The 25160-nt window shown below is 51.5% G+C and overlaps 4 protein-coding genes across 4 annotated transcripts; 3 read left to right on the top strand and 1 right to left on the bottom strand.

Moving 5' to 3' along the window:
- Positions 1–322: 322 nt before the first annotated feature.
- CTRU02_206174 (cfia complex component) lies at positions 323–3789 on the top strand (the record flags this gene model as incomplete). The annotated part of the gene is made up of 5 exons (XM_036728648.2): positions 323–1066; positions 1117–1548; positions 1599–2613; positions 2662–3614; positions 3712–3789. The coding sequence occupies 5 exons, from the start codon at positions 323–325 to the stop codon at positions 3787–3789; spliced, it is 3222 nt and encodes a 1073-aa protein (XP_036579537.2).
- A 2002-nt stretch (positions 3790–5791) lies between these two features.
- On the top strand, positions 5792–8839 carry CTRU02_206175 (eukaryotic translation initiation factor 2c; the record flags this gene model as incomplete). The annotated part of the gene is made up of 2 exons (XM_036728647.1): positions 5792–6034; positions 6092–8839. The coding sequence occupies 2 exons, from the start codon at positions 5792–5794 to the stop codon at positions 8837–8839; spliced, it is 2991 nt and encodes a 996-aa protein (XP_036579536.1).
- Positions 8840–12365: 3526 nt separating this feature from the next.
- CTRU02_206176 (uncharacterized protein) lies at positions 12366–15006 on the bottom strand (the record flags this gene model as incomplete). Its single annotated transcript, XM_036728646.1, has 4 exons — positions 12366–13772; positions 13843–14308; positions 14361–14551; positions 14662–15006. 4 exons carry the CDS (start codon positions 15004–15006, stop codon positions 12366–12368), a joined length of 2409 nt encoding a protein of 802 aa, XP_036579535.1.
- A 6645-nt stretch (positions 15007–21651) lies between these two features.
- CTRU02_206177 (UDP-galactose transporter) lies at positions 21652–24516 on the top strand (the record flags this gene model as incomplete). The annotated part of the gene is made up of 4 exons (XM_036728645.1): positions 21652–22188; positions 22240–22380; positions 22438–22768; positions 22817–24516. The coding sequence occupies 4 exons, from the start codon at positions 21652–21654 to the stop codon at positions 24514–24516; spliced, it is 2709 nt and encodes a 902-aa protein (XP_036579534.1).
- Positions 24517–25160: the final 644 nt, after the last annotated feature.

The following is a 25160-nucleotide window of genomic DNA, read 5'->3' on the forward strand; positions in this document are numbered from 1 at the left end:
ATTTGCGTACTCGTTACCAACGCCATCAGCTTCGCCCTGCACCGCGACCATCAGTGACATTTGAAATCGCGCATTTCCCGAATCTCCTCAGCTGTCTGCTTCCGTTCGACCGTCTTTGACTGTGCCCAGAGGCGATAATACCGCTCTGGTAGCTGCAGCGCATCTGCGCTTCTGGCGATCCGTCAGCTCACAGCTATCGCGACGACTTCCCATCCCGAACTCTGCTTCCACGATCCCATTACGGCTGAAGTCGGTCGATTGGTAATATCGAATATAATTCAATTAAGAAGCTTTACGACGCACCTTTGAGCTCGTTGCCGCAATGGATTCCGAACTCCCGCAGAACGACCAACACGTTGAGGGTGCGTCTTGGGGAGAAGAGGAATATGGTGGACAAGAGATACAGCATAGCGACCAACAAAGTCAAGATCCTGCCTTCTCACTTGCCCAAGATGCGATTGGTGACCAAGAAGATGCTGGCGAATATGACCCTGAGTCGGTCACGTACGACCCAGAGTCGGTCACAATAACCCCAGTCCCACAGATGACAGAGTCCAAGAGCCCGACCGTTCCCACCGCGTCTGCGCCCGCGAAATCCAAAACTGGCAAGCCCAAGACACAAGGAGGATTCCTAGTGGGAGACTCCGATGATGAGGAGGACGCGCCGACGCCAGCCTCTAGCACTGTTGCCGCACCAGCCCCTGTCACACACAACCCTTCTCCCCTCCATGCACCTACACCGGCTCAGGGCCAAGCGGGCGCCTCTGCAGAGCAACCGATTAACGATGCTGCAGTGAGAGCGCCCAGTGTTGCGTCCACAACTGCTATTGCTCCCGCTCCTGTCTCTATCCCTGCCCCGGCTCCTGCGCCATCTGCTCCGGCTGTTCAGCCTGTCCAAAACAGAGACCCAAATGACACCATTGGTATCCTGGAAGATCGTGTGAAGGAAGACCCGCGTGGAGACATGGATGCGTGGCTCGCACTGATTGCAGAGTACCGCCGCAATGACCAGTTGGACGAACTGCGCGGTGTTTACGACCGGTTTGTGCAAGTGTTTCCTCAAGCAGTAAGTTAGCCCCTTCGTAACCGAGACCTTCCCTACTAACAGATACATAGGCCGAAATTTGGGCGGAATGGGCACAGCTTGAGCTGGACTCGAACCGATTCCAAACTGCTGAGGAGCTCTTCAACCGCTCCCTTGTGAACGCTCCCAACGTCAAGCTTTGGACAGTCTACCTCAATTACATCCGCAGAAGATATGATCTTACCAACGACCCTAATGGCGAGGCACGCCGAATCCTAAGTATGTCTTATGAGTTTGTAATCAGTTCTGTCGGTATCGATCGTGATTCCGGTCAGCTGTGGAAGGACTATATCCTGTTCATCAAGAGCGGACCTGGTCAGGTTGGAGGTAGCGGCTGGCAGGATCAGCAGAAGATGGATCAACTACGCAAGGCGTACCACCGCGCAATCACGGTCCCTATGTCCGCACTTACGGACCTGTGGAAAGACTATGACCAATTCGAAATGAGCCTCAACAAAACCACGGTAAGATAAATTGTGACTGATCGCTTAACAATTCCTCTAATGCTTTCTAGGGCCGTCAATTCATTCAAAAGCGCTCGCCTGCGTATATGACCGCCAAGGCATCAAACTCACAGCTTGATCGTTTGATTCCTAGACTACAGCGAACCACGCTTCCTCGACTTCCTCCTGCCCCTGGTTTTGATGGCGACCAGGAGTTCATGGAGCAGGTTGACCTTTGGAAGAAATGGATCCAATGGGAGAAGGAGGATCCGCTGGTTCTTCTGGAAGAAGAGCCCGAAGCCTACAAGGCTCGTGTACTCTATTGCTACAAGCAAGCGCTCATGGCACTCCGTTTCTGGCCTGAAATGTGGGTAGACGCAGCTGAATGGTCATTGGCGAACAATATTGTCAAGGATGGCAAGGAGCTTGGCTTGTCATTCTTGACGGATGGCATTGCAGCCAACCCTGAAAGTGTCTTGCTGGCATTGAAGCATGGAGATCGCGTGGAAATGACCTACCCAGCCGGAGACGACGATGCAAGCAAAGCTGCTCGCGCGAAAGCCATTCGTGAACCATACAGTCAAGTCCTTGACACGCTGTATGCTATGTCTAAAAAGCTAAAGGAACGCGAGGAAAGCGCGGTGCGCAAGATTGAAGAAGCTGCCGCTCTCGACCCCAATATTAAGGACTCTATCGAACGCAATGAGGACGAGGTTGACGGAGACCCTCTGTCGGCCGAGCTTGGAAAGGAAGAACGAGTCAAGGCCGTCAAGCAAGGATTTGCGGTCCAGACAGACATGCTGAAGCGAACCATCTCATTTGTGTGGATTGCGCTTTGCCGTGCTGCACGCAGGACGCAAGGCAAGGGTAACACCAGTGGAGGCCTTCGGCAGGTTTTCATCGAGGCTAGGAGTCGAGGCCAGCTGACCAGCGACGTCTACATTGCCGTAGCCAAGATGGAGGCTCTCATCTACAACGATCCCGCTGGTGGCAAAATTTTCGATCGAGGTGCGAAGCTTTTCCCCGAGGACGCTAGCTTTATGCTTGAGTACATCAAGTTCTTGCACTCCAAGGGCGACACGACGAGTAGGTACAGCACCTTTCCATCTGTCAATTGATACTAACTTGTGCTAGATGCTCGTGTGGTGTTCGAGACCTGCGTTAATCGCCTAACGCAAAAAGAGGAGAAGAAGAATCAGGCAAAGTCGCTGTACTCCTATTTCCACAAGTACGAATCGCAGTTCGGAGAGCTCTCATCTATTGCCGAGCTCGAAAAGCGCATGTTGGAACTTTGGCCCGCTGACCCGAAACTTGCCCACTTCGCCAACCGTTTCTCGGTAGAGACATTCGACCCAATTGCCTACCGCCTCATTATCTCTCCGGCTGTACAACTCCGTCCTAAGATGCTGATCCCCATAGTTGAACAACCCACTTCGGTTCGCCAAACCCCATTGCCGCCGCCGATTCGACAAACAGCTAGCCCCGCACCTCAGTACATGGGCGTCGTCAATTCGCCCAAGCGGCCCTTCGCTGGCGACGATTTCGAAGAACTTAACCGGCCGCGCAAGCTTGCTAGAGGAGAATCGCCACTCAAGGGCGCCGCCGGCCGCCGCCTCGACCAGCAACGACGGAACCAAGGCGCACCTCTCTCCAGGGATATCACGTTCCTTCTCGGCATTCTTCCACCGGCTCATGCATACGCACACTCGCCGGATGCCTACCGCCTCAACACCCACAACCTCGTCGGCCTTATCCGAGACACCCCTGTGCCAGACTACAGTGCTTGGAAAGCAAACCAGGACCTCCGCGCCAGACAAAACAACGGTATGCTACCCCCCTCTCATGGCCGGCAGGCCTCTGGTGATTATGCTGGATATAGAGCACTTGGTGCTGGACGGAATTCCCCACAACGAGCTTTGAGTCCGTTTGATGGCGCTGGACGTCGCCTGGTGTCTGGCTACAGAAACTCACCACTCCGACCTGGGTCTAGGGGCGGATCTTCTGAGCCTGCTGCTGCCGTCTACCGACAGGCCGCGCCGGCACAGCAGGGGCAGTATCCGCCCGCGGCCGCTGCATATGATGGAAGCGTTAATTGGACACAACCTGCCTTTGGTTATGGCCAAGCACCGGCGCAGCAATATGACAGACATCAATATTGAGCTTTGGACTGACAAGTGGATGTAGGGGCAGGCCTCCGAAGAGGATGGGCTTGAGATCAGGAACCGGAAGCCGTCTCATCGCTTCTTCTTTGACCGCAGCTAGCGTTCTGGTGTTCTTTGGACCTTGAACTGGCAACTCCAACGCCGATCTTTCGTCAACTTCACCTAATTCTTACGCTTGCGGGTTGACTTGTTGACTGCCTGTGTGTTTGAGGCTATTGACGCTTCACATGCGCATTGGAATTTTTTCTTATTTTAAATCGACGGACCTACCGGAGGTCATTCTTTTGTGATCTATGAAGGGACACAGCCGCCAGTCGGCTCAATGTTCTGTATAATACAAAAAGTTAGGGGGCCGCATTGTTGGGGCGTTTGGGGTGGCAGACACTTACTCGACGTGTCGTCATGAAATCATGCTCTTCTCGTCAAAACAGAAACTCGTCGTTCACGCAATAGCGCTTGGTGACGAAGCAATTTGGGAGGATCGGTGGATAGGTTGGAGGCAAGCAGCTGGGTTACAGGTCCAGCACCCCAATACATAAAAGATTTCCTCAAGCCATGCTTTTTCCTTGCATTGCATGCAGGTTGTGACTTCTGACAGCCTCTTGATATTGCGTTGTCTTGTGTCTTCACTTCGCTAAACTTCCATGCTAGGCCTTGCGAGCTTGATATAGATGACGAAGCTACTGGAATCTTAGACGGGCGAGCATCTCGGATCCTATCTTTTGCTTCGTGTTGGAGTTAAGTCAGGCAGGCTGTGAAACTATGAAGGGCACGATGCCGGTTTCGAGGGCAAAGCAAGTGACAGGCTGCCTACTTCATGGTACTGAGCCGGCATACCAAGATCTTTGACACATTAACCAAAAAGAGGGAATGAGTTCATATACCACAGATAGGCTGTATGTAGTAGTATCCGCCTTGAGGTACCTTTTTCCGCGCCTTCCCTCAAAGCAGATTTGACCAGCCTCTTGCCCTCCTCTCGTATTTAAGCTCTCCAATTCACACAAATCACAACCGCAACACCAAAAACGCCGTGTGCCATATTTCTCAACACCACCAACACAGTCGATTCTAATCTACTTCCTACCTTAATCCTTTCCTCTCGGCACTGCCTCATTCTGACTTCAGCTTCTAGTTTTATCAAATCGTACTTTCCTCCATCTTATCACAAACTTCAACCAGGTAAGCGAACCATACCTCATTCGAAATCTTACCCACCACCTTCACATCTACACACTAAACTCATATCTGCGGTTTTTTATTTACACTAACATCCCCAAGACAAGATTCCGAAGCAAGTTCTATTATCCACGTTCTCTCCTTCCTTAGGATCGAAAGCTCCTGCCTTTATATCTATACCCGCTTGGCCGTTGACGCCTTCGAGATTCTCACTACAAAAAGAGCCTACTTCTCCCACTTCAACCCAACCCAACCCTCTTCTTCACAAGCCTTCCACTCACAACCACTCATCACAAGCCAACGTTACATCAACTATCTTAAGGTATGTTACCTATCTGACTACACCACACTATCACACCCCAACTTCACCATCGTCAGCTTCATCGTCAAGGTGCTCGCCTCGCTGGTTCCTTCCGCATCTGTTTCCTTCCCTCTAAACTTCTGGAAACGCAAGATTAATCTAACCTACAATTAGCCCTCGATCTTTCGTACAACACTCATCTTCCTCCGTCCTTTACATACAAATCGAACAGCAAACGATAAACGTCAGGATTCTTACTCACAAGACATTCCACAGCTACTACAAACGCTTCTACCAACTTATCTTGTGGACTTTCATCTCCAAGATCAGTAGACCTTCATTGTCAGGATCACCTTCCTAACAACACTAACCACCACCAACGTAAGTTTAACGTGCCGCGACATCTTGACTCATCCGCTCCTTCCTCCCTTCACACATTTATAAGCTCCTTCCTTCTGCTCTTCGCCTTCTTCTTTGAAATTTCTGCAATTGATACCTTACCTTCCTTTAACTATTTCAATTCCAACCAAACTACATATGACGCCCTTGATCCATTCTCCACGATAGTTGCGTATCGCTAACACCAAGCTCCACAGGACAAATTCATCAAAAAGTCATCGGCAACATGTCTGGTCGTACTCAGCAACTCCGCGCCTCCTCCATGAATATGGACGGATCCAACGATGGTCGCTCCTCGTCCCGTGGTCCCGGAAGCCCTGGTCGCTCTCGCTCCGGCTCTCAATCTTCTCAGCGCCACAACCCTTTTGGTCCGTCCCTCGGCTTTGACCCTGCAAAGCCTGAGGGCCCCGGCCCATCCGAAAATCACGTCAATACGCGTCTTGACTTGCCCGCTGAGGCTTACTGCAAGGTATGGTACATCACGCTTTTTACTTAATGTGCGCTGTGGCTAACTTGTATATCTTAGAATGCCGGCGAGACTTCCTTTGCCAGGCGTCCTGGTTACAACACAGCTGGTAAACCATGCAATTTAGAGATCAACCAGTTCCGGGTTAAGTCTTGGAACGACAAGATGACAATCTATCAGTATGATGTCCTGATCACACCTCCACCTCTCAAATACAACGTCGTCTTTCAGAAATGCTGGAAACATCCGGCAGTACAGGCGATGCTCCAGAAATACAAATGCCTGTGGCTTTCTGACGGTCGCAGGCTAGCCTGGGCGCCTGTTGCGATTAACCGCGGTGAGGAACGCATCATGGTCGATTTGGATGAAGGCCTTCCTCCACCTAAGTCAGGAAAACCTCGTCGAGACAATAGCTTCAAGCTCATCCTTCGGCAGACTAAGCCGATCCATTTAGCTGCATTGGAAGCATACCTCAAAGGCCAAATGGACTGGGATAATACAGTGCTTGAGTCAATGAATTTTCTGGACCACCTAGTACGTCAGTATCCCTCGGAGAGATTGTTGCAAATCAAGCGCAACTTCTACAACGAGCGAGCCAAGAAGTCAATGGACCTGGGTCCCTTCTTGGAACTGGTCAAAGGCGTCTATGCATCTGTTCGCATGAACCAATCCGTTAGCAACGGTATTGGTCGAGGACTAGGCCTCAACGTGGACATCGCTAACACTGCCTTCTGGAAGGGTGGCAGCCCCCTCCACCTTCTTGTCAGGGACTTTTTGGCGATATGCGATAAGAACTGGCGTAACTTGCAGCCAGAGAGCATCGCTAGTCTTCTCAAACCCATTCGACAGACTGACAAGAATGGCAGCACAACTTTTGCCATGTCGGATGCATTTAAACACCTTCGCAGGCTAGCGAAACTTCGATTTACTCCTAAGCATCGCGGCAAGGAGAACTGGGATAAAGTATACCTTATCAAATCGATTGCGTTCGGCGCTGAACACGGTGAGAAGGGTGCAACTGCGGAGAACGTGAAATTCATGAACAACGGCGAGGAAGTCAACGTCGTTGAATACTTCAAGAAGACCTATGGCTATCGAGTTCAGTTTCCGACGTGGCCTCTTGTTGAAACGCAGAAGTCTGGTTTCTTCCCCATGGAAGTCTGCATTATCAAGCCAATGCAGCGCTATACTTACAAACTGGATCCTGATCAAACTGCTGCAATGATCAAAGGTGCTGTGACACGCCCTAATCAGCGCAAGGCGGAAATCATAGACGCAAAGAATCAACTGGCCTGGCGCGAAGATCCATACTTGAGACAGTATGGCGTTGTTTTTGATGACCAGATGGCTAAGACTACAGGTTCTATTCTAGAGCCTCCCAAGATTCAGTACGCCAACAATGTGACCAGCCCTATGTTTTCAGGCCGCTGGGATCTTCGCGGCAAGAAGTTTTGGATTAGCAACCGTCAACCTCTCCAGTCATGGGGTATTGTGATCCTCGAAAACTCTACTAATAAGCCTGCTGCTACACAGTTTGCTCAGATGTTTAAGCAGACATACACTGGACATGGCGGGAAAGTCATCAAGGACGCAGTTGTTGTCGATAGTGAGATGCGAAACAACAACATGGCCGATGCCGTTGCTAAAGCCTACAAAACAGTGCAAAAGGCAACGGGATTAACTCCCCAGTTAATATTCTGCATCCTCCGCTTCAACAACACTGGGTCATACGAGCGTATCAAGAAGTCAGCAGACTGTCGCTTTGGTGTTCTCACCCAATGTGTCTTATCCCGTCACGTTGAGAAGAACCAAGCGCAGTATCATTCAAACGTGGCAATGAAGGTCAATGCTAAGCTAGGCGGTATTACCTGCCGAATTCCCCATCCCTCAGGGCCAAATTCCAAGGCTCCCGCTTTCTTCAAGGAAGTCACAATGATGATTGGTGCCGACGTCTCTCACGGAACGCCTGGAATTGACGCTCCTTCTATGGCTACCATGACAATGTCGATGGATCAGGATGCTACCTTCTACTCAGCAGCAGCTGATACCAATGGGTACCGTGTTGAAATACTTAAACCTCTCAATATCCGGAACTTCCTTGCCCGCCTTATGCCTACATGGCATAAGCGTATGAACCACCCAGCACCACCTCCACATCTTATCTACCTCCGCGATGGTGTCTCTGAAGGCCAATACTCACAGGTCCTCGAATACGAGGTTGGAAGCATCAAGGCTCTCTTCAAGGAGAAATATCCTGGGGCGAAACAGCCAAAGTTTACCGTAATCGTGGCCACCAAGCGCCACCATATTCGATTCTTCCCTCAGCAGGGCGACAAAAATAACAACCCCTTGCCTGGTACTCTGCTCGAGAAGGAGGTCTGCCATCCTTTCTGGTGGGATTTCTACCTTTGTTCGCATGTCGCTATTCAGGGCACCGCCCGCCCGGTTCACTATACAGTCCTTATGGACGAAGCGAAGATGTCAGCAAATGACCTCCAGAAAATGATTTACGGCCAGTGCTATCAGTATGCCCGGAGCACTACCCCTGTTTCACTGCATCCGGCAATCTACTATGCAGACCTTGCAGCTGGCCGGGCTCGTGCGCATGAGAACATTGCGACTTCTCATGGTTTCCGTTCCGGTCCAAAAGCTGCAGAGATGGTAGAAGAGTACGGCGCTCGTGGTCAAAGCATGTTTGAGGGTGAACGGCCTACGGAATCTCTACCTCTTCTACCTCTTGGTGGTTCTCCTGGCGAGGCGGACCCCGCCAGCAGCGAGATGTTCAGGAACACCATGTGGTACATATAAGGAGCTCATGAACCTCTAGGGTGGTGGAACTGGCTGAGTGGAAAGTAGAGGATGAAACTGACATAAAGCGAGGCGAGAGGTCTTGACTCAGGCTGAGTTATCAAATCTTTGGCAAGGAGTGAGACAATTCTCAGGGAATCTGGTTTACTAGTTCCGGGTCTGTCATTACAGTGAACAGGCCTCAATCATCGGGGACTTGGGTGGGCAGGTAGCTCGTTGATAGTGAACGTTGCCGTTTCTCCAAACGCTGTAAGTGACCGTTCTTATGTGACTAATGATGTGTGAATTTAGGGGAGTTCGAGTGGGGAAATGTTCACCGGGTTTAGAAACAATGGCAGGGAGTGACTAACAACGGAGGACATCGACGAAGACAAAAAATGGTGAAGTAGATAAGGATCGCCGAAATAGCTTCGAAATGGGGCACAATGGCTTTGGTCTGGCGGAGTGAAACGTCTGCATAAGCCATCCACAGAAGACTTGGTCGATGGCAGAAGCTGGGAATCCTTTCAGCTGTATGCCATGTTCTCAAATTGGTCTTTGGCGGGAAGAGTCTGGCCGCCGCCTTTTAGTCAATTGTGGTTTGCAATCTATTTCACATTGGAGCGTTTTAGGAATTGAACTTCGATTTGGTAAACATGGCTTGAACCCAGAGGATTTTACCTTGATGAATGAAAAAGACCAAAGCAGTTTCTGAGACTGAATTTGTCGTTGTGCGGAACGGCTGTTCGCCGGGTTGAAAACGTATCAGCCGCTTGCTGGCTGGAGTGGATTATCCATGAGAAGAGCTGGAAGGCTTGACGACTGCTAGGCTGTGGTTGTGAACTTCAATATTCTTGTGTTCACCAGGAGCGAGTCGGCATTTGGCGCAAAATCAGACTGAATCAGAGGGCTTGAACAAATCGGGCAGTATTCGATGGAGTAAGCCCAGCTTACCTGATTCTGCCGTGGACAGCCGTCAAGCGTACCGCTACGCCGGGCCTCAGTTGTGTTCTTAGCGGGTTGTAAAAGTCCGCCATGAGAAGAAAGTGTTGTGGCCAAATTCAAGATATTCTAGTCAATATCTGCTCGTTTTTTATGAACCCATCTCATGGGATGAGTCGGACGAAGAACACTTCGTTGAGCTACGGCGCCCAGTGTCAGGGACTTCGTTTGGATAATCCTTTGACAGGCCTTGTATAATAGGGTTGTTTGGTACGGATAACCTCCCTTTTCTTACACGACCCGGGCCTGGGCCTGGCTTCAGCCGCTTGCCGAGGGCACGTTTGGATCTCGCGCAAGGCGGCTTGCCAACTTTGAAGAAGTCGATGGCTTTACGGAATGTAGTATTTGAGTTGAAGCCATAGTATCAGATTTGAGGCTGGTAACCTCCACTTACATGTTCCAATTGGACGTTGACGAAGGAGTCATGACACTGGAAGCGTTGATTGGTGCTCGGGCAGATTGGTAGACAACAGAGGTACTGAGGGAAAACGAAGTCCCGTAATGGGTCGTAAAAACATGGTTTTCGGAAATAGAACCAGTGCCAATCGATTAAGCAATCAGAGTTGAAGAAGCGAAGATTCGGTCTGTGTTACGGCATCAAGACCAGAATGTTGATGGTGAGTGCTTGAATAGCTAACTTCCATCTCTCTCCGTCTTTCCACAGGCCAGCCCGAGGTCTTCATTGTAAAAACGTTATGCGTGCTTGAACCGGTCCCCGTTCACCCTATCACCAACACTCGTCGATACCGAGCCTCTCACGGAGCTCGGCGACTATGCTCTTACTCATCGTGGCAACTTACACTAACAGGTGTGTCATTGCACGTTTCCAATCAGGCAGTCTATGTAGGTGTGATGCTACGGGTACGATGGCTGGGTATATTCTAAGTAGAGGACGTACGATAACTTACGTTGCGTCTTACTTCGTTGAAATATTGATAATGGATAATGAGAACGCCAGGTTGGTTTGGTAAAAGCAGTCGCGTACTGGACGCTGAGCTCACCAAATCCTTTCAATACACCGTTCCAGCAACTTAGAGGAATAGAGTACTATCAGGTGAGCCCAGACGCCCGACTTTGGGAGCAATGGGAAGGTAAAATGAGGAGATGTAGGTATTGATGAAAGAAAAGCCTGCCTCAGCGACCTGAAGCGGGCCTGCCATTCAACTTGTTGTATGCCAGTCCCGGCCCATACGGGGAGAAAATATATCTATATACTTCGTTGGAATATCAACGTCCTGAAAGACGAAAACCCTTCAGCACTTTGCAGCTCAATGAAATGTGCTGTGAACCTGTCAATGCTCAAGTTTAAGCTGCGTCCAGGCAACGTACGAACACAACTATCTGCTTCTCTTCAACCATGGAAAGCCGATCAACAAAAAACATATATCTCCAAAAAAAAAAAACGCATCATGTACAATTTTTAGTTTGGGTTTCGCCCGATTCCTCCAAAATACGAGTCTCCCATTATCATGGTGCGCTAGACGGCACTCAAGTGACACCCTACGAGAAAAGAGCCTCCGGGTACCAGCCAGATGAAACCGATGATACAAACACAAATACCTACAGACACTTTCTCGCACGACGATTAAATACGTATTTGAGCCCGATCACGAAGCCTAGACCGCATACACCGCGAGCCTTACCCCGCCGGCTATGCCTCATCCCACCCAAAGTCAGAAACTCAACACGCCCGTAGTCTAACTTAATATTGTTTGTTCACTAAACCATCAATGAATTCCGAGTCATTAGGGGTTTATATTTAACCGACGTCTGCTGCCGTCGCTTTTCCAGAGCAAACTTCGCACCTTTACACACTTCAAGCAACCTCCGCTGACGGGTTCAACCGAGCTACACGGCGTCCGTCCCCGATGTCGCAGAGCGCTGCAATGTGCCAACGATATTCCATCACCGTCGACCATACCCTTTCCACGAGGCTCCTCACATATCCATCTGCTTTCTGAGCCAGACGCTGGGCGCATTATCTACCTCCCTCCGTATCTTGTTACACGCATTCACGGTATACGACGAGGCACGTTTGATCATTGCTGATACAAACAAGAAACAACACCATGCATATCAACAACTCCTCTACAACTTCATCACAGTTAGATTCACTTAGGAACTACGAGGCATATGAATTGATCCGTAACACATAGACTCTTGTGTAAACACTGGTATAGTCGTACATAAATCCTCATGGACTCGACTCCAAAGTTTCGAACAACAAAAAAAAATAGACATGAAGAGGCAAAAAAAAAAAAAAAGAGAAAGATTGAGACAACACGCTCCTTTTTTTCCCACTCCTCCCACAACTGCCAAGAAAACACGCAATATTAATATACCATAGCAACTAAGAGAGAAGGGGTCTCCGCAAATACTGATAAAAAGATGCGGATAAAATACCCCCCACATGAGCTCTCCGCCCATGACATCAATGCAACCCACACTAGCAACCCACATATCTTCGGTATATTATACCCCGTGTGGCCTAGTATTTCCGCTACTCCCCATCGCCTGAGGACACGGCGACGATAACGAAACACGTCTATTTCGCGGTAACGACAACGTTGGGCACATCCAGCGACTCGCCCTTGCCCGATACGATGGGCATCTCACGACCGCTCTCCTCGGTGCCGAAGTTGGAGCTCGCGCGGCGGCTAAGAGTCAGGCCGGCGATGGAGCGCGCATTGGGGCCGTAGTTGATGTTGCTCGCCTTGTCGAGCGTCTCCTTGCACATGCGTAGGAAGACGGCGCCGAGCTCGGGGCGGTGTAGGGGGATGAGGCTGAAGAAGAGCGAAGCAGTGATGCGGAAGAGGGTCTTGCGGTGGAGGCGGACCGAGTACGTCTCCTCGAGGAAGGTGAAGAAGTGCTCCTGGAGCTCGTTGAGGAGGTCATGGTCGGCCTCGTCGAGAAGCGGCGTGTCGTTGTCGAGGGCACCGCGCAGGTCGTGGTTGTTAGCGCTCATGAAGAGGATGTGGTCGTAGCCGCAGAGAGACTGGAGAACCTTGCCGAGGTCGTAGTGGATGTCGCCCTCGGGCGTCAGCGTGTTCTCGAGCTGGCAGCGCACGTCAATGAAGCTGACAAGCTTCTCGTCCTTGGAGAGGATGGCGTTGCTGAAGACGGGATCGCCGTGGATGACCTGTGCGTGCACGCCCTTCTCCTCGGCCTCGTATGTGTCGAGGAACTCGTTGATGCGCGCGAAGAGGGACGCCGCCAGGGGACCGAGGGCGTCGTATTTCTTCTGATGCTGGTAGTAGCGGCTGCGCAGCTTGGAACCGTAGTTGGCGTAAATGTTAACACGGTGGTTGGCCCGCGCGAGTGAGTGCTCCTCGAACTTCTTCTCCAGCGCCGCGGGAATGTTGAGGGTGGGCTTGTCGGTACTAGCGGTCGTGTGGATGGTGTGCAGGGACTTGAGAAGGGAGATGAGGCGGCCCTTGGTGATGGAGCGGCCCACCAGCAGATGGGAGAAGGTCAGCCCCCTGCGGTTCTCCATCGTGATGTTGTAGGTGGTGGTGTCAGGGATGTAGTCGACGTTGTAGACGGTGGGGAAGATGTGGGCGATCTCGGAGGGCATGTGGGAGTAGAAAAAGAGCTCGCCGAGGATGTTCTCCGACTTACTCGATTTAATGACCTTGTCACCGATGATCTGGATTGTGTTGAAGTCGCGTGCCGCAATCATGCCCGCCTTCTTTGCCTCGTCGGCGGTGCCGGCATCAGGTCCGATCAGCGCCTCGGGGTCGTGCTCGTCCAGCAGCCAGCCAATCTCCCGCATGGTGTCCAGGTTGGCATTGACCGCCAGGTCGTCAACGTAGACGTCGGCGTAGGGCTTGCCGAAGTGGATATCATGGTAGGGGATCTCATACTTAGCCAGCTGGGCGAAGGTAACAGGACCAACGTCTGCGAGAACGGAGCCCATGTTGCCGTGATGTGTGCGCATGCGACGCGCCGTTTGCTGTGTAGAGTTAGTCAAAAGGTCTTTTGTGCCGTGAACACCCCTACTATGCTCGCCAAGACAAACTTACAATGATGATGTAGTGACCAGCCTTGTACAGCTGCTGCACCAGGCGGATGTTCTTCTCGATGGGAGGGCAAGTCGAGTAGTCGCCAGGCACGGCGGGAACGCCGACCAGGGTCATGTCGAGGTCGAAGCAGAAGCGACGCTTCTTCAACTTGATGGGCAAGTTGGAGGTATCGGTCTTGAGGAGCTTCAAGAGGTCCTGCAGCTGCTCGGGGGTGCCGACGACGCTGAAGTCCTTTGTGCTCAGAGGCATACCCAGGTAAGGGACGCCGTGCTGGATCATGAGGGCGATCATCTGCGAGGTGTAGTATTCACCAACCTCGGACCCGTCGGGCCTCTTCATGTCGAGGTTCTCGGCGGCCCATGACTTGAGCTGGCCAGCGGTAGGGAAGACGTATGCGCCCGTGTTTGCCTTGTTGGAAATGGCCTTCTTTTCTTGAATATCAACAATGCGCTCCAGGCCGTCCCTGTTTTCACTCTGTTAGCCATCACAGCCTGTTGCGACGATCGCATGCGACTCACTTGGGCTCCGTCTTGATGTAGGAGAAGATGGGCTTGTCGCCGACGTCGGGGAAGTAGAAGCAGCCACCGTGGCCCTTGGGCATGTTGCGAATGTCCTGTAGGACATCGGCCCAGTAGATAGTATCACAGTCGAGAGAGACAGTCTTGCGCTCGAGATGCTTCTTCGTCATGCTCTGAGTGACAATGTACAGCTGCAGGGAGAAAGCAATTTCGTTAGCTGAGATGCGCTACCATCTTGGCCCTACCCCTCCATTGGCGAGACGAGGGGCAGGCGGCGCAAAAAGAGGAAAGAGGTTCTTACCGTTTCGCTGGCACCCTTGGTTTGGTGGCGCAACCGCAGGAGTCTGAAGTCGATCTTGGAGAAGGTCTTGCTAACGAGCTGGCCGATTCTGAACTCATCGTCGACTTCCTCGTTAATGGCCATCCATAAGGTGTCGCCAGGCTTGAGGCTCAGGTTGTCGATCAACCACAACAGCATGGGCCGGCCGACAATGTTGATAAGGGGCTTGGGGTATCGGTAGCCCTGCTTTGCGAAACGGGAGCCGATGCCGCCAATGGGAATAATGACATTGATGGGCTCATAATCGACGTTACCGTTAGTAGCTGCAGCAGCAGCACCGTTGGCCGCCTTTGTCTGAGGAGCCATTGTATCGCGGGAATGTGACGTAAAAAGATCAACGGCTGCGTTGAGGTTGGAAGATTTCACCGGATGCGAAAAAGGAGGAGCGGTGGAATGGTCAAAATGCCAGTAAATCGCAAAGCCCGTTGGGGTGTAGTGGCAAGTCGTTTTCGTCTATCTCGAACGATAGGAATTGTCTCTGAATGATGGTGGAACGGTGGCGGTGAGGTGAGACTTCAGGACACCACAACCGAGAAACAAAACGTCGCGCTGCTTTTTTACCAGTGAAAGGGATAAGATAGAAGCAGTGAAAATGCAGATTTACAAGATTCCAACCCAACTTGCGAGAAGGAAGAAGGAGGGAAAAAAAGAGAGCAGAGAAATACGACTTGGAGCTAGGGGTCAGGACAGGTTGGACGCAAGTGAAGAAAAAGGGCCGGCCGGCAGTGAGGGGGTTAGGTGTCCCTCTCGCGTCACTCAGTACGTATCCTAGCAAACCAAACAACGGTACCTGAGTTAGGTACCAACAGCTAGCTCTATGGTCCCCAGCAACAGGAACCGCGATCTCGCCTAGTATGTAGGCCGAAGGGGAGACCCAAAAGGATAGGGAAAAAAAAAAAAAAAGTTCGGGGCCTTTCCCTGGCAAAAATTGGCTTAGCTATTTCAATTTCTCCAACTCGAACAGATCCAATGCGGGCGGCAGCGGCCCCCAAAACCCCATCCGCTAGGGGACCCTCCATTCAGGCCCCCTGCTGTACCCCTCCTATTGATGCACTGGGCTCATCTTTTTTTTCTTACACACAATGTCGTACAAGCTGCCCGCGCTGCCTAGAATGGCACCTACTTGCGCTAGGTGGGAAAGGGCCAAAAAGACTGACAAGGATAGGGGGCTGCTCCTCAGGGGTCCTCTTGCGCGCTGAGCTGCTAATGGATGCTTGGCCTGGAGGCCTGGAACACAGAAAAGCAGACCATCTCATCTCAGGCTGCTGCAGAGCCATGAAGAGGCTGCATCAGAAGCCGAAATATCACACAGGAGCATAACACAAGGACGAATGGTTACTCTGCCGTATCTTACGTCCCAATAACCCCCTCGTGTTGAACTCGCGACCACGCCATGAGCTGCCATTTTCACGCCGATGGGAACCAGAGTGTCAATGGATTGCGGGAGTGGAGCCGCCCATTCGATAACAAATTCCCCCTCCCCCACCCCTGGCTAAGAAGGACAGTTAGCTTGGTTAGTTTGACACACAGTGTACCTTGGATTCCTCCCCTGTCTGCCCAAGAGAACCCTCGACGCCCGGACCAGCCCAGCCTAGCTCAAGCAGACCTGGCCTGGCCTTGCCTTGTGGGCTCCTTAAGTTATGTCTCCGTCTTAATGCGACCGTAAGTCGGTCGCGGCCTCACCTCATCAGTAATGGCCACCTATTTTGTCTTCTTTGTCCGGACGGGGCCGCTGTCGGAAAGTCTTCCCTAAAGCACGTACCTCGGCGAAACCTGCTGCTAGGGGTCTTATTCATGACGAGCGGGCGGCTGCCTGAGTGAATGACTGACTACCTGAACATGTTTTGAACTTTTTTTTTTTTTGTCTGACAACGTAGCTGCTAGGGCAACGATGAACGCCCGTAACATGGCGATCAGGTGTATGAGATGAGCAAAAGGGGTGGCGACGAAGGAGGCCAAAAATTGTGCGCGAGAAAGCAAGCCCCTGAACGAGGCGAAAGGAAGCAAGCACCGCTCTAGCTGGTCATGGTCCAAAGCTGTCAACTATTGACCTCACCACCCACCAATCATCAGCTTGTACGGATAGAATACTCCCTTTGCCTTTCGGCTCTGGCCATCTTAATTTCAAGGTCATTCTCTCACAAACTGTCTTGCTCTTGGCGCGGATTGGATAGCAAGGCAGGGGAAGGGTGATGGAGAGAGGGAAAGAAAAAATAAAATAAAAAAACGCAGCGAGGTTGGTACGAAAGTAGTAAAGATAATCCGGCTGTGCTGCGATCTGTCCTACGTGTGCAGCAACAGGTAACGAACAAGCCGACTGCAGCCATCCCAATCCCACCTTGATCCCAGGCTGGGGTGGGCACTAAATTGCTTTCCTCATGTTGTCAGCCCTGCAGTGGGATTGACGGTGACGCAGGGGGAGCGCAGAAACGTGGGTACAGAGTGGCTTTGGGTATTGGTATTGGTCGGTTGGTGTATGGCATTGTTGGGAAAGGAAGATGGGCTTGAAATGAGCCAAGATCTCTATTGGCCTTGAAAAAGCTGCGTATGAATATTCGACATGAAGGGCCGATCAGTCTGATCGTCATCATCATCATCGACTGCACTTGTGTCCGATCGATTGGTTGTGTTACTTGTCCTATGTTTCAGCTCAGGAGCTTTATTTCACTTGCAGATGGTTGTGGAAACAGGCGAGAGTCTGTTTGATGGGCTTTTTAGCTGTTTCCTGGCCACCGATATCGCCACGACAAGTGTATAATCTTCGGACTCATTCGAATTGAGGTCGAGTGGGAGACCTAAAAATAATTGACGCAGGGTGGATGATCCACAGCTTTGTATCTGATAGTAAGGCGATGGGAAATCAATAAAAAAGTCAGAGAAAGTATCGGAGTAGAGCTCCGCAGTCAGCGGAAGAGAGGAAGCAGGACGACGGCACGTTGCCATCGCTGATCGCAACATAGGAAACCCCACTTGGCAGAAGTCTGTTAGACAGCCGCGCAATATGGCAATGCTGCGATGAGGTTGGCGCGACTTGAGATGGACGGATAAAGTATCAATGTAGTAGCGACATCAAAGCCGGCGGACCCCGTTCTGAAACGGCATCTTGACTCGGGGTCGGCCATGAGGGCCGTGATGGCTTGACGGGCGGAGAATAACACGGTAGCCTGTAGAGTGGAAATGGATTGGCACCATAATTTTGGTGTTCCCGAAGCTACCGAGTGGCGGTGACGTACTGTCGGGCAGTCAAGGTAGATGCTGGGAGAATCCGGGGAATACAGCGAGTCCTTGTTCAGATAAAGTTATGTGGTGCGTTTCATTCTCCAGGGAACTGCCTCACATTTCCTCACTGGCAAATGTCGCTTGGCAGGGGGCGATGCTGTTGTCGCCAAGGCGCGCATCTGCTTTGAATGTTTGAAGCCGTTGATGATGGGAGGGATGATGCGTGGACGGACAGCAAAAGTAAGGGACGAATGGGGCAAAGGGGTGGGCGAAAGAGAGGACGAACCAGCAGTCCAAGTCCAATGCTGTGGGTATCTAGATTGGAGATGAAGTTATAAAGTTTCTTCGGCTGCCGCGTCTTGAGCAATACCTGAGGCCGGGACCTTTGGTCGTCTGTGCTCCGATGTCAAGTCCCTGCTACATAGTATTAGATCACCTTCTCGAAGCATTTTGAGACGCGTGATGGAGAAAAAAATAGCATCACCAACGCAACAAGGTTTACGGCGTATCCCGCTGGAACAGATGCAGGTTTGCGGTATGCCCATGTACCGCAGGGCAGTGCTGCAGGGCAGTGCCGGCGGCGGTTATTTTCTGCGGCGTGTATTCCTTCCTTCAGATTCGCGCGCCTGGCACCAGGCTTTGCTTGCACTGTTTTCGAGTTGTGGTTGATGCGTTGGTGTTGGTGTTGGCGATGGGTGCTATTTGCAAGTTGGTTGGCGATGGAGACGGTGGAGGGCTCGGCTAACCAAAGTACCATTTCTTGTCCTTTCGTTTCTTTGGGTGGTCCCTCGGGGGGAGGTACAAGGCCCATCTGTGCTTGCCCCATCGCCCGGATACGAGAAAGCTTTCTATTGGCATAAACGGTAGTAGAGCCCAGAAGAAGACGCCTTTTAGTAGTAGGAAATTTTACTGTAAGAATTTCCGCAGCTGTTGGGCCTTGCAATTCAATGGTCGAGGTGCTGGCCCCAAATGAGGACATTATGGATCACAAGATAAGCTCGCCCCTTTCATTACTGTTTTATTATCATTATGATTCTCAATACTCTTTCCTGGATTGTCTTCTGACTAAGATTAAGATTTTTCTCCTTCTTTTTTTTTTCTTTTCTTTTTTGTTATTCTCTCGAAATCCGCTGGCAAACATGACAAGCATTTTCTGCAACTGATATGATTTGTCTGTCGGCTTTGATGGACGGTATCTGGCTTGCTAATGGCGAAAGACGTCCAAACGGACGGCAGATGATTCCGATAACCTGGGACAAGAAGGAAGAACAAGCATCGCTTGCAGCCCTATTGACTGTGCGCACGGCACACACGTGAGATTCTATTGCGATTCAAGCTACGTCCACGTCCACACGTCCGGCAGATACGGTTGACATTGGCATTGGCGTTGGCGTTGGCGTTGGCGTTGGCGTTGGCGTTGCGGCGGCGGCGCAAAACTGGCACGGTTGCCGAGTATTTTCCAGCGTTGCCGTGTTCTTGTTGTCTATAGTTCAAGCAATAGCATCATTGGCATTATTAGGATACAGTGGTGGATGGGGCACCCATTTAGCACTAGTAGAATGAACATCTGTTCCTGGGAAACTGATACTGCGTGCTATCTTACCTTGCTTGGAATATAGTAAGGAATGTATTCGTATCCGTAGCAGCATCGTGAGAATGGCTTTTGCGCGGCCCGTACTGTATTGAATTGTCAGGCGGTGCATATCGGACACTGTAGACTTTTCTACCACCCTTGGGCTGCCTGGTGGCGGAGTTCCTCTGAACTTGACATTGGGAAACGTGCCTTCTAGTGCACTTTTCTCAACCCAGGCGGCAGGGTGGTAATGATCAAGTCAGCACCAAAGGGTGGTTCGAGTTGCGAGGATTCCATCCAACCATTGCCCCAGTTTATGCGCTTTACCGGAATAAGGGGTTTTTTTTTTTACTGCAAAATGCCATTTTCTTCGCGGCTCGTACTAATAAGGATAGGTTAGTACCCGTAGTCTTCTTTCTGTCAGACCAGGCTAGGAAAGGGTTGGCCAGCCACGCTGTCTCACGACGGTGCGCAATAGTTGGTCCGATGGAAATAGAAGAAAAATAAGAAAATAAAAAAGTTTCTGACACAATTCGAGGCGCCTATGTTTGGTGATTGAGATTGAGTTTCCCCCTTTTTCTTGGGATTTTGTCTGTATTTCGCTAAAATGATTCCGGTGGCTTTTGGTGGCGGCCGCGGCATGTCCAGCAGCTTAAGACAAACAGGTATCTGCAGTAGCTTGACAGGCGCAGCAATCGTTCTAACGCGCACACCGTATCCGCCTATCGCTTGAGGTTTCAACTCACCCGGCACCGATTCATCGGCTTGGGGGGAGGGGATCCTTGTGTCTCGGTGTCGCTGGGTAACCCGTAGTCGTCTTGAGCAAACATCGTGAGAAATATCGCGGCTTGGTTTTTCTCCCCTCCCAAGCACCAGCATTACTCGTCTTACCTTGCCTCGCGCAGTCCCTCTGTCTGTGTTCGCACCAGCATGCTTCACTACTTACCAGAACTTGCTGACAGTGATCTCTAAGACCTTTGTTGGAGATCGGCCACTTTAATCCTGACACAGTGCGGCCCCTCCGTGACCCCCTCCAGAAACAGTTAGCAAACCTTCTACCCCTGGTTAGGTTGTAAGTAATAATGGGGAGCTGCAGAAGGGGAGACCCCTTTCCTAGTGTGCCAGTGGACTTGCACCTCCTTCTACTCTACACTACGTCTACGGAGCACATAGTAAGGCGATCTCTCGCGGCCACCGACGGAGGCTGCACCGTGCTTTCAAAGTCGTCCAATCAACTATCTCTCTTTCTGATTTCTTCAAAATTACCCACTTTTACACCTAGGCCCTCAGTGGCCCCCTCTGAACCTTCCCTTCTTGTTGGAATTGCGTGGGTACCTAGCTTTATGTACTTGGGTACAAACAAGGACAATGGTCTATTTGTGAGACCGCGAAAGTACCTCCCGCGAGCCTGCCTGCGACAAGTCCTGCCCTGTACTGTGCTACTGTGCCTATGCGGGAAACTATGTCAACCTGATGTGGATGCCAGGGTTTGCTTTCCGTAATCCAGCGTCCCTCCAGGCCCCAGGTCCCTAGGGCCTCTTGCTTCCCCCTGGTGGCTGCTTGCTTCCTACTCCCCCGTTCCCGCATTCTTGAGGTGTCCGTGGGCTCTTCGCTTGGCTGCTTCGGTGCAACATCCATTCCTGTTCATCTGCCTCTCCCCCCCTTGTGTAATCAATATTCCCAGTTCTTTTTTTTACCTCTTCACTCCTTTCCTCTCCTGCAATTGTCTAGCGACATTTTCACATTGCGATCTTGGGGCCATCGCAGACGGAAACGAGCGACGACTACGACGACGACAACGACGATAAGCACTTTCAGACGAAAGTAAACGAAAATACGAAGAGGACGTCTAACACTTATCCGTCACGGCGACACGACAGGCGTCATCTCCCCACCCTCACCAAACCTAAAGACGAAGACCTTACCTTCTCGCCCTGCATCAACAGCAGCAACTTTCGCGTCCAACTACACCACCATCATTGACATTTCTGTTATTGCACATCGAGGTCGGACTGATCCTCCGCCTAGCTACCCATCTGCAGCTTGTCGTTTAAAACCTGGACACGCTCGTATTCCCCGGATCTCGAACCTTTCCTAACCGCGACCTGAACCCTCGATAATATACGACATCGCCATCCACCGGCTGGTGAACTACAACAATGTTGCGGCACGGGAGCATTATGGGGCTCCTTCTGAAGCCCCTCGGCTGGATTCCCAGCGGGCCTCAGCAAGCAGCCTACGCCGCTGCCCTCGGCTTGGTTGCGATTCAGGTTGGCATTGGTATCATCATGAAGATTTCCCAAACCGGCGGTTCCTACTCCTTCTCGCCCTCCGCCTCTGTTACAATTTCCGAATTTTTCAAGATGCTCTTGTCCACCGTTTTCTTTTACAATGAGTGTAAACGCCGTGCTGCCGACGGCATCCGTCCCTCCACTCGTGGAGGTGGCACCGGCTACTCTTCCCTCGCCACCTCGGAGCTACCCACCAACGAGAGGAGCAGTCTGGATGAGAAGCGCGAGGAGGAGGGACTCAACGGTAGCTCTAGCTCTTCCAGTAGCTCGGCTGTCGACAAGCACGCGCCCCTACCGAAGCTTGACTTGAGGACATATTGGAGCTACGTTCGTGGCGAAGTCACGAAAGACGTGCGATATGGCTTCTGTAACCTCGCCCTGTTTTACGTGCTTATCAACAACTCGGTACGTGGTGGGCTCCGTCGGCTGTCATATCATCAACTAACTCGCCTTTAGATTTTCGTCAGTTATAAGATGGCCGATCCCGGTACGATCCAACTGACCAAGAGTGGTGTTACATTCATTACTGCTCTTGTCATGATCGCGACCCTCAACACCAAGATTTCCAAGATCCAGTGGATTGCAATTGTCATGCAGGTGAGCTTGACCAAATTTCAACATTTAACTATCTTGGCTTTGCTCTAACACGAACAGATCTGCGGTTTAATGGTCACCCAGTACAACCCGCAGACCGGCACTACCTACTCCTTCAGCACGTATTTCATCCTGCTCTTCCAGGTCTTCCTGAGTGCGTCGTCGGGCGTCTACAACCAGGCTTTGCTCAAGACTGATGACTCGAGTTTGCACGCCGACAATATGATTCTCTATGCCGCCGGTGCCACCATGAACCTGATGTGCCATCTGGTTATTAAGGTTCTCAAGGCAGACGAGCCCGGCTTCTTTGAAGGATACAACAGCTTTGGCGCCATCATGGTCATAGTCAGCAACGTGTTCATCGGTCTTGCCATTACTGCTGTCTACAAGTGTAAGTAACTTCGACCCTTAAGAGGATTAACCCACTGACCCTTTTTAGACGCCGATGCCGTCATCAAGTGCTTCGCGACCGCTGTCGCCACCGGCATCCTTCTCTATGTCTCTCCTATTCTTTTCGGTACCTCACTCAGCTTCCTGGTTCTGCCAGGCACCGTCGTTGTCTTCATCGCCTCGTGGCTGTATATGGACAATCCGCCGCCAAAGGACCCCAATGCGGCTGCTTCAAACGACAACCAGAAGCTGTCTTTGTTTGGTAAGCTGGCTGCCGTCGCCCGCAAGTTCAATAAGATGTTCCTCATTGTTGCGAGTTTCATCACCATTGTCATCGTGGCATTCCTCACCATGTCAGAAGCCAAGATGCCCGACTTCGCCAAGGAGGGCGCAGCGAAGAGTCCCGCGTCATCCGGCCCAAAACCGGTCACTGGCACCGAGGAGAAGATTGAATCGCCGTTCAAGAACACGATGGCCATGATCCGATGGAACTCCGCTCACCCTGAGCGAATTCCTCTGTTGCAGAAGTACGAGCCGTTCTTCCACACGGTTCACATTTCCATGCCCAACATGTTCAAGGAGGAGGACCCTGAGTTCCACAACCTTACTCATGATCAGTTCGCTGGCACATTTACCGTTTACAAGCAGGTCGCTCGCACAATGAAGCTCATTTTGGATACCCAGCCCGAGATTGACGGCTTGATGTACTACCACTTCGACGCCTGGATCGATCCCCTTGGCTGGACTGGCATGAACCCTTACAACATCCACTTCCCCGCTATCATCGATACCGCGCCACCGTCTCATGGTGGTCCCGAGTACATGTGTTTGACCGAGACCAAGAACTACAACTGGTGGGGCTGGGGCCAGGACTTCCACCGCACCGCCATGGCGGCCGCCGCTGTTGTTGATAACTTCGACCTCGAATACAAGATTCGCCTCGACGAGTGGTGCGTTGGATGGAGTGACATCTACTACATTCCCCGACGATTCTTTGCCGACTATATCTTCTTGTCCGAAGTTTTTGCCGGATTTGGAGTCTTCCACGAGGTTGCCATTCCTACCATGATCCACATCATCGACGAGAGCCGCCGCCGCAACCCCTACAGATCCATTATTGACCATATCAGCGACTGCTGGGGCCACTGCTGCAGCTCGAACCCGAAGGTGCGCGACGTTCTTGGTGCCCGCTGCGGTCATCGTCTCAACTATCTGGAGGAGGTCCCGACCAAGGCGTTCTACGACAAGCTTGATGCCCAGGCCAGCATTCTCGGTCAAACTCTCAATGCGACCAAGTACGCCATGACCAGCGCCGAGAGCGCTCACATGTTTGACAGCGCAGCCCTGGCCAGCCTGAACAACAACGAGGCCAAGAAGATTGCGCCCGCAAAGGACGACGCTCTGGAGGACGACCAAAGGGCAGAGAAATTGCAAGCTGACAAGGCGGCACAGGAAAAGGAGAAGCTGAAGACTGAAAATGCACCTGTCGACAAGACCGGCAAGCCTGGTGATCCCAAGGCTGACCCCAGCCAGGTCAAAGCAGCAGCTGACAAGGAACCTCCTAAGGAGGCCCCTAAGAAAGAGGAGCACAAGGAGCCTCCCAAGGAAGATCATAAAGAACCTCCTAAGGAGGAGGGTGACAAAAAGGTTGATCCGAACGACGCCTTGAGGCAAGCAGATCGCGACCCCGACGTCAAGCGGAGAGTACGACGCGAGGTGGCCGCTGCCGTCGCCGGCTTCGGCTACTAAGCAGCTCCACTAGCCCTGTATTCATTTAATTTTTTCCCTTGTCCTGTGCGACACTATTTTCTTGTTTCTTTTGCCTTTTCCTCGTTTTTCGAGATATCCCACATCGAAAGATGATCCCGACGGTTGATACGAGCAACGACTGGAGGTGGTGGTGTGGTCTGGTAGATTTTGCTTTTGGCATTGAGACGCCCAAGAACCCAAGCGTGATCCGCCAAAACGGAACGTGTGCGTACATGCATATGCGTCTGCTTTTCCGCTGGATACGGTACGATATATAGACTCATCGAATTCTACTTTTTTCTTGTTTTTTTGGGCAATCAGGTCGGCGGGGGTTAGGCGCAAAGAGACGGGACACTACCAGCCTGACATGGGCAGCGCAGCAGCAGCAGCTCATGTATTCTCTGTATGATATATCTCGACACCGCAGAACAGAAGGGACCGCCTCATGGCGAGTAACAGAGGTTGGACTGGGCAGGACTGTTTATCGGTATAAAAGAGTGTAATAAAATCCCTTTTTTTGTTCATTTCATCCATTTTGCAATGCTTCCTGCACGTCTTTGTCTGCTGCGATCCGATAATGCTCGCATGGATGTAGTCTACGTTGTCGGTCGAGACAAGCATACCTCCTCGTTCCTCTCGATTTA

Source organism: Colletotrichum truncatum (assembly GCF_014235925.2).
Source record: "Colletotrichum truncatum strain CMES1059 chromosome Unknown Contig_0003, whole genome shotgun sequence".
NCBI lineage: Eukaryota > Fungi > Ascomycota > Sordariomycetes > Glomerellales > Glomerellaceae > Colletotrichum > Colletotrichum truncatum.